General features: G+C 40.9%; 1 protein-coding gene across 1 annotated transcript in view; it reads left to right on the top strand.

Annotated features, from left to right (window-relative positions):
• Positions 1-7,147: 7,147 nt before the first annotated feature.
• The window catches only part of SHROOM4 (shroom family member 4), a 148,097-nt gene continuing 145,867 nt past the window's right edge, over positions 7,148-9,377 (top strand). Inside the window, exons 1-2 of the mRNA XM_032592055.1 lie at positions 7,148-7,151; positions 8,002-8,069. Of these exons, the coding sequence (XP_032447946.1) occupies positions 7,148-7,151; positions 8,002-8,069 (72 nt within the window). The remainder of the gene's footprint in view (positions 7,152-8,001; positions 8,070-9,377) is intronic.

Raw genomic sequence — 9,377 nt, 5'->3', positions numbered from 1 at the left:
TCTCCTGTCTTCCACTCTTTTCTCAGGTCCAGTGAGTATTCTTATGATCACTGCTTTAAAGTCTCTCTAAGGCATGTTACTTATATCTGTCTCACTTAGATATCTGGCCATTGCCTTGTCCTGTTCTTTCATTTGGGATAAATTTCTCTGTCTCCTCAGTTTGTCTGCCTCTCTATGTCTGTTTCTTTATGTTAAGAATGTCAGCTGTGTCTTCTGCCTTGAAAGGAGTGACTTCATGAAGAGGAGTCCTGGAATGCCGTGCATTGTAACATCCCCTGTTCACCAGTACTTGGCACTTCAGGAGAGTATCCTGTGTGTTGCTTACACGTTGGTGTTTTGTCTAAGTCACTTTTACTTTCAGTGTAGTCATCTGCACTGACTCTCTGCCAGTTGTGGTGCTTGCTGTCAGTGGTGTTAGTGGGACCATGGCAGGCCAGCTATGAGGGAGGCATGCCCTCCTGGCAACTTGGGAGCATGGCAGCCTTGTTAGTAAAACTTGTGTTGGGCCACTATTCCTAAGCACTGTGGTGGATGGGGGCAAAGGTGGGTGCAGCACATGTTGGTGACTGGGGGAGTGTGACTGGGCTTGGTGCAGGGGCTGGGCAGGGAATGCAGTGGTCACTGTGCTCCCAGTGACTTGGTGGGACATGTGCAGAGCTTTAAAAAATTTGCCCTGAAATAACTCACCAAACTCCACACCTGAAAAACAAATAATCCAGTGAATAAATGGGCAGAAGACATGAATAGACACTTCTCTAAAGAAGGCATCCAGATGGCCAACAGGCACATGAAAAGATGCTCAATGTCACTCCTCATCAGGGAAATACAAATCAAATCCACACTCAGATATCACCTCATGCCAGTCAGAGTGGCCAAAATGAACAAATCAGGAGACTATAGATGCTGGAGAGGATGTGGACAAATGGGAACCCTCTTGCACTGTTGGTGGGAATGCAAACTGGTGCAGCTGCTTTGGAAAACAGTGTGGAGGTTCCTCAAAAAATTAAAAATAGATCTACCCTATGACCCAGCAATAGCACTGCTAGGAATTTACCCAAGGGATACAGGAGTGCTGATGCATAGGGGCACTTGTACCCCAATGTTTATAGCAGCACTCTCAACAACAGCCAAATTATGGAAAGAGCCTAAATGTCCATCAATTGACAAATAGATAAAGAAGTTGTGGTTTATATATACAATGGAATACTACTTGGCAATGAGAAAGAATGAAATATGGCCTTTTGTAGCAACGTGGATGGAACTGAAGAGTGTTATGCTAAGTGAAATAAGTCATACAGAGCAAGACAGATACCATATGTTTTCACTCTTATGTGGATCCTGAGAAACTTAACAGAAGACCATGGGTGAGGGGAAGGGGAAAAAAAGTTACAGAGAGGAAAGGAGTCAAACCATAAGAGACTCTTAAAAACTGAGAATAAACTGAGGGTTGATGGGGGGTCGGAGGGAGGGGAGGGTGGGTGATGGGTATTGAGGAGGACACCTTTTGGGAGGAGCACTGGGTGTTGTATGGAAACCAATTTGACAATAAATTTCATATTAAAAAAAAATTTGCCCTGAGCCGAGGCTACAAGTGTCTGTGCAGACTTGCCTCCTGCAGGTGGCTCTGTGTTTATGCTGGAGGATGGGAGAGGGAAATCGAGCCTACCAATTCATGCATTCTCAAAGAAGTCCCACAACACTCTCCAAAATCAATATGAATAGGTCTGCCTCCCATTTGCCAGCAGCATTTTGTAAACTGCTGTTTTTATGTTGCCTGTCTGCATAGACTGCTGTCTCTTTAAGTCAGCAACTTAGCAATCACTAGCTCTCCCAGCTAGCCCAGTACTGAGGCCGCTGAATATTAAAGCTCCAGGCTCCAAGTTCCACTGGTTTTAAAAACTCACAGAATTAATCCCCTCTGGTTTTTAAAGCCAAAAGTTATGGGGATTAGTCTTCCCTGTGTGAGCTCCCTGGTACAAGTTCCTGTTTCTCTTCTCCTTGCATACAGCTCCCTTTCTCCTGCAGGCAACCCCCATCTGCCTTTTCTTTTTTTTAAAAATTAACATTTATTTATTATTTTTGAGACACAGAGACAGAGCATGAGCAGGAAAAGGGCAGAGAGAGAAGGAGACACAGAATCCAAAGAAGGCTCAAGGCTCTGAGCTGTCAGCACAGAGCCCAACGTGAGGCCTGAACCTATGAACCACAAGATCATGAACTGAGCCTAAGTCTGCCACTTAACCAACTGAGCCACCCAGACACCTCCTGCCTCTGCCTTTCTGACCTTCCTAACCTTTTAGATGCTGCTTCTTCTCTATATTTGTTTGTGGAGTTTGTTCTGCCAGTCTTCAGATCACTCTCCTGTTTACTGACTTGGATGTAGATGATAACTAGTTGTAAATGTGGGATGGGGTTAGCTCAGGGTCCTCCTGCACCATCATCTTCCCAAGCTCTTGGATGTGTGTGTTTTGATGGACATTAGGGTTGTTCCTACTTTTTTTGTCTATTATGAATAAAGCTATTATGTCCAATCACATCTTTTTGTGGACACCTGCATTTCCTTCTCTTGGATATACCTAAGTGTGGGATTTCTGGGTCCAACAGAGGGTGTACAGAATTTCTACACTGAATGTACAATTTTATACTCCCACCAGCAGTGTAGAGTTCAAATGCTATATGTTCCTGCCAATACATGGTATTTTCAGTCTTTTTAAGTATTCTAATGGATACTTTAAATTGCATTTCTCTGATGAATAATGATATTGAGTACCTTTTCATGTGTCTATTGGGTATTTGGCTATCGTTAGTGAAGTGTCTGTTCAAGTCTTCTGCCAATTGTTAATTGGCTGTGTTTTTCTTCTTGATTTGTAGGAGTTCTTTTCATATTCTGGATACAAGTCCTTTGTCAGGTATATGTAGTATGAATATTTTTTCCTAGTCTGTGACTTGCCTTTTTACTTCTTTAGTGACATTTTTGATGAATATATACGTATGTATGTGTGTATATATATATATATATATATATAATTCTGATGAACTCCAATATAGCACTCATTCTTTTATGGTTATTGCTTTTGCATCCTGTCCAACAAATCTTTGCCCACCTCAAGGTCACAAAGATATTCTCCTATGTTTACCTCTAAAAGCTTTTTGGTTTTAGCCCTCTCATTTAAGTCTATGATTTGGCCAAATTTTTAGTAAAAATTTACACCAGCAAAAATGTTTTAAGTTTGTGTCTCCAGTACACATAATTTTATTTATGAATTATATAATTTACTACCACCGATATTAAATATTAATAATGTTTGATTTTTAAATTATTTTTGACTATTTTGGAGAGAGAGAGAGACAGAGCATGAGCAGGGGAAGGGCAGAGAGAGAGAGGGAAACACAGAATCCAAAGCAGGCTGCAAGCTCTGAGCTGTTATCACAGAGCCTGACGCAGGGCTCAAACCCACAGACTGCAAGACCATGACCTGAGCTGAAGTCAGACGCCCAACTGACTGAGCCACCCAGGTGCCCCTAAATTATTTTAGATAAAGGTAAACATAAACAGAAGTTCAAATATCTCCCCTTCCAGTAGATTATCTTGTGCATAACCTGGGATTTATACACCCCACTCTGGAGATCATTGTTCTGAACCACCAAAGGCTGATTTTTTTGACGAACACTGAGAATATTATTAATGTCAGCAAAAGACTTCAGTGTAAATAAGTAGCTAGAGTTGACAAAGTGTCACCAGGACCTCAATGAGCATATTTGCTGATAATGTAAGAAGCCCTGAGCTGACTTTTGCACAGTGATGTTTGTTTCCCCTTACTTGATTTATGGAGATAGCAGGATGATCTGAATTGGTAGGAGTAAAGACCAATTTGCTTTTGATTGCTGATGTAGGATGCAGTGCTTTTGACTCTACTCCTTTTTTTATCACCAAATTCCTAGAACTGAGCTTGGTTCTGGACTAAGTTTTTGGCAAAGATACTTAGAATTCAACTTGGGCTAATCCCTAGGGAAATTTAATGATTCAGAGCTTAGGGGACCTTTGTTGTAAGGATTAGTTAACTAGATGGTGATTAAGCAGCTAGGGAGGAAGGCACTGTCTGTAAGGATAGGTCATGCTGTGTGGCATAGCATAGTTCCATTGGTCCAAGATCAGGGGAGACCATGGGCCTTATCTACAGAACTTTACACTCTTGGAGCAGCTCTATGTAGGATTTGGGCATCTGCTTCTGAGATAGTAGAGGGGAAAAAATCTCCTCACTTGGTGTCCACCTCCTCAATCTATCTGCATAAAGGGATTACCACATAGAACCAGGCCCACTTATATCTTTTTAATTGGTGGTTGTTTTTGAATTCTTGTTTAAGAGACAGGTTATGTTTTCTGTTTTGCCTTTGGGTAAAGTAGGGAAGATGAGGAAAAGCAGAGTTTCTTGTTTTTCCAGTCTAAACTACTTTGGAAATTTGAGAGGGATTTTGAAGGAAGAGAGTTGCTAAGAAAAAGAAGTTACGGCAGCCAGTATGTCCAAAGCCTGGCATCAGAGTGTTGAAAGCTATGGCAAAGAGATGGCAGATGTTTCAAGGCCTCTGTCTTCCCTGTCCAGGGCACTCTGATGAATTTTTCCTAGCATTATCAAATTCTAAGGGATACCAATATGGGAGAGAGGGCAGATCAGAAACAGATATAGCTCAAGATTTCAAACTAAGTTTCAAAATAAGCATGGACTGTATTGATTATTTTATAATCCTACTTCCTAATATAACTACTTCCTAATAAACTTCTTTTTTTAATGTTTGTTTATTTTTGAGAGAGAGAGAGAGACAGAGAGAGACAGAGCATGAACATGGAAGGGGCAGTGAGGGAGGGAAACACAGAATCCGAAGCAGGCTCCAGGCTCTGAGCTGTCAGCACAGAGCCCAACCTGGGGTTGGAACTCACAAACCATGAGATCATGACCTGAGCCGAAGTTGGACACTCAACTGACTGAGCCACCCAGGTACCCCAAAACTTCTTAAATCCACCTTTTATCCCCTCTCTACATTTTCTCTCAGTTGATTCCCCCAAAAAGACTGAATTACTGAATTGGTGTCTAAAGTGTCACTAAAAACTTGAAAATCTTTTGAAGGGTGTTAATAAGACATTCAGAGGAGATTCTTTTTTTTAAGCAATATGACCACTATTTAAGGTGGACCTTTTCTGTCTATTTGCAAAAAAAATAAATCAATGTAAACAATTGACTATATTAAACTATGTTTAACTATGTTGTTTGCCTTCTTAGACTATAGACAAGCTGGTGGAAGTAGGAGTGTGGGCTGGTAATTTGGCCAGAAACTCCTAGAACTGGCCAGGAAAGTTTTAGTCAATACCTATTTTTTTTTACAATAAATTTTGTGTAGCAAGCTGAGGTATTCACAGTCATGCCATTGATTTTTAATGCTGCTCTTACACTATTATAATAAGCATTCAATACATGTTGGTTATTGTTGCAGATGTGTCTCCTGATGACTGCCTTTGAAAAGATAAGCCTTATTTAACTTTTCTTTCCTTCACTCTCTTTTATCTCCTAAATCTATTCAAAAGCCCCAAGCAAGTACCTGCTAGCATCTGACTAAATAAAAGCTACTACTAAAAAGCCAGTAAGTGTTTCTAAGTCCATTTTTCTTTGCCTTGACTCTCAAGGGGCCAGCTTGTCACTTTGTTGACAGGTATCAGAGCACTTCATGCTTCATTGGAGATGCATCAAAAATTTCCAAGTTGCCAGCTCATTAGCACAAAATTGGGCTTCATTCAGGAATCTCTTTCTCTCAGTGCCCCAACTGTGCTTTTCAAAGTGTTCCAAACTTGATGGCCCACTCCAAAACAATGGATAAAGACCACAGGGAAATGAGATATGGATGTTAATTAGTCAGTCTTGAAGGAGTGAAACATGGGTGAAGGCAAAGTACAGTGGGGCAAAAAGCTGGGATTATCTGTGCCAGCAGAAGGATAATGCATGATTTTGTTAACTGTTCACAGGTCACTGGATGTCAGAGCTCCAAGGGCCCTCAGAGATCATCTAGTCAGATCCCCATGTTTTATCAGTAAGGGTAAAAGAAGCCACAAGAGGGGAAAGGGACTTGTCCAAGGTCAGTCAGCTCTTCCCATTTTCCAGACATGAGCTGGCTTTTGGTTATATGACCTTTATGCAATCCATTTTCAGTTACTCAGGCCACTCACTGCTAGCCCAGAAATCGCTTAGAAAATCCAAAATGACACCTAAGTTAACCATCATTTACATTGGTCTTTGTGATGTGTGTTTATACTGACATTCCAGTGTGTCTGGGTCCAATCTGAGAATTCCCAACACTTGAAATGAAACAAGAAAGCCACCCTAAAAGTCTGATTCAGGAAGGGCTAGGATGTTTGTCAGCTTTACTGAATAAGCAGTATCAAATAATGGTACACAGCCCCTCAAGCAGGGCATGTTATCCTCAGCAAGTTTGTTGATTCACAGTTTCCCTGGGCCTCAGCCAGACTTATGAATGGGGTGGTGGAAAGGGAAAACAAAACATTTTATAAAAGAATATATGCATCTTCTCTCCCTGCCTCCCCCCTTCCTCCTTCCTTCCTTTCCTTCCTTCCTTCCTTCCTTCCTTCTCTCCTTCCTTCCTTCCTTCCTTCCTTCCTTCCTTCCTTCCTTCCCTTTTCATTTTTTTTCCTTGATAGAAAAATGAGCAGCTGTTTTATCTTCTATGTAAGCAAATATGCAGTTGAGCCATTGACCTGGAGAACTGGCTATCAGGAAGCAAAAAAATAAATGGAAGACATGCTGTAACGAAGAGGTGGAGTGGAAGAAAGACTAGTAAACAATAATTTTTAAAAGCATCAAAAAGTCAGGAGAAGTAAAAAGGAATCAGTTGCATAAATCAGTAAGTGCCCAGGGTCTCAGAAAGGATTGGTTTGGAGTATAGTCCGAGGGACCTTCAATCAATTTCATCTCCTGATCCAGACTCATCTGGACTCTAGGATTGTGCCAGCTACCCATAATTTACTGGTTTGTTGTCTGCAGATTCTTGCACTTGTGCTAAATTGGTATTATTACACTCAACACATCTGTTCTGAGGAGGATGCTGCTAGTGACTGAGAAAGGGCAGTAAACAGAAAAGCGGCATGCGTAGTTGACCTGAGGCTTACAGTCCAAGAAAGAGTCCCTGCAAGGACTCGGTGGCATCCCCAGTGGCAGAAGGGAATGCAAAATGCTTAAGCTTTTCCTGCAGCAATAATTAAGATTTTAGTTTAAAAGGTCCCCCCTCCTTTCATTTTCTGGCCTAGAATAAACAGAGATCTTGTTGATGTAACAAAGTGCTTAATTAACTCGAGGTGGTACTTAATATCAATACTTAATGAAGGGAAGACTTGCTATTGGTAACAGTAATATAGATAATTGAGTTGCATGAATAAAAAATGGGTAGAGTGAATGCAGACTAATGTACATTAACAGGAAAAATCTATTAGTATTCATTAGTTAGGCTCCTGTTTATGGCGCTTTGTTAGCCTAAGGAAGCCCTTTTAGATGGCTGATCCTTTTTGAAAGTCCTGCCTGTTGCTGAGGGCCTTCTGCAGATGCCAAAGGAATGAGTCATTCAAATAGAACTTCTGAAATTCAAGTACAGCACTTTTTTTTTTTTTTTTTTTGGCAGCAGGCAGCACTGACTGTGAAGTAATAATGATAATGACAATGGGAATAAGAATGTGATCCTAATTAATTTGCTGAAAGTTGTTCCCCATTTACCAATATTGGCTTGTTTTATCTTGAGTGGTGGCCCAAGTACTGGAACAAAAGTATATATATATATTCAATGTCACTTGGCTAACCTATGATTTGTCAGACAAAGGTTAATTAAAAAAAAACACAAATGTTGGGTTAGCAGCAATAAATTTAATAAGTCTGTGATTTAACTTAGAATTTCAATTTATTTGATGGAGTTTTAAAATCCTGAATTAACATTTTTCTCTGTATTCAGGAGGTCTCAACTGCCAAATTGTACATGAGCTGGCCAACCTAAACCTCAACAATATTCTGACTTTCATGGTGGGGGATAGATTGGAGGGGTGCTATAAAAGACTGAGAAAAAGATTGGAAGAAGAGTAGAAATGTAAAAACACCTGCAGAAAGGACCAACCTTTAGTTGCCCCACTTAGAATCTGCCTTTCCCTAAACACTGAATGGCTTAATCATCCTCACCTCACTTGTCCTGAGGAGAAAAACAAACAAGCAAACATCTCTTCCTGATTTTATCAGTGGAGTGGACTTTTTTTTTTTTTTTTTTTTTTTTTTTTTTTTTTACTTAACCATCTCTGTGGACATATGAACTTCAGACAGTAACCTAACCTTGAGCCTGGGTGCCATGTGTGCTTTGTTCATTTCAGTATGTCTAGCACTTAGCATGCTGATCTGTGCATGCTAGAAATTTACTAAAAACTTGAGGAATGATTAATGGATGGATGAGATGACTTCTGCCACCATGGATGGAACTGGTGTTCTAATTGGTAGACTTCACCTTGGTGGTAGAAGGAATATAAAAGTAGCCATAATCAAGCCCACCCCCCCCACCGCAGCAGGGACATTCTGCTTTGCTTTTCTTTTGCCTACCCTACCTGCCATTATTTATCCCTTTGCTTTCAATGCCCTCCAGCCTGAATACCTCTCTGCCAAGATTGCCCTGGTCAATGGAAATTCTGTAGGCTGTGGTGAAATGGTGAACACCCATGTTTCCAGATTTTGGTGAATTCCCACTATGTTCCAGGACCCTAGAAGCACTGTTCTAGGCACTTGTTGGAGACATAGGTAAATGATCAGGTACTTTGTACATACTTTTTTGAATTTGCAATGCCACTCACAGCATACTGAGCTGGAAGCTCAAGGTCTTCAGAGTCAACTCCCTTGCTATGATCATCAGAGTTCACAATGATTGAGGACTTAACTGCTCTCCGATATTTCATGTGTTGACAACCCTGTGAGGTAGGTACTCTTGTTATTTATACTTCACATATCAGGTAATTGAGACACAAAGAGGTCAGGTAACTTTCTCCGGGTCACACAGCTAGGAAGTACTAGAACCAAAATTCAAACTCAAATTTATCAGACTTCAAAGGCTGACCAAAGATAGGAAAGGACTTGCCAAAGGTCATTTTGCTGCTGCCTAGCTCTTCTGTCTGTAATTTGTGGGCATGTTTTGCTATGCCATGCTGCTCCTTCAGCTCACACTGTCCCATTCCTTCCAAACATTATTCTCATTTAGAAGCACTTGTCTTCCCAGATGAACCGTGGTTTCCTCCAGAGCAGAAATTGCATTATTTCTGTGTTGTCTCCTTCCTGAAGGGTTTGCCCAAGCTTTGC

This window comes from Lynx canadensis, chromosome X (genome assembly GCF_007474595.2).
Source record: "Lynx canadensis isolate LIC74 chromosome X, mLynCan4.pri.v2, whole genome shotgun sequence".
NCBI classification, from domain to species: Eukaryota; Metazoa; Chordata; class Mammalia; order Carnivora; family Felidae; genus Lynx; species Lynx canadensis.
Note: the sequence above shows the minus strand (reverse complement) of the source record. Positions and strands in the feature narration are given on the sequence as shown.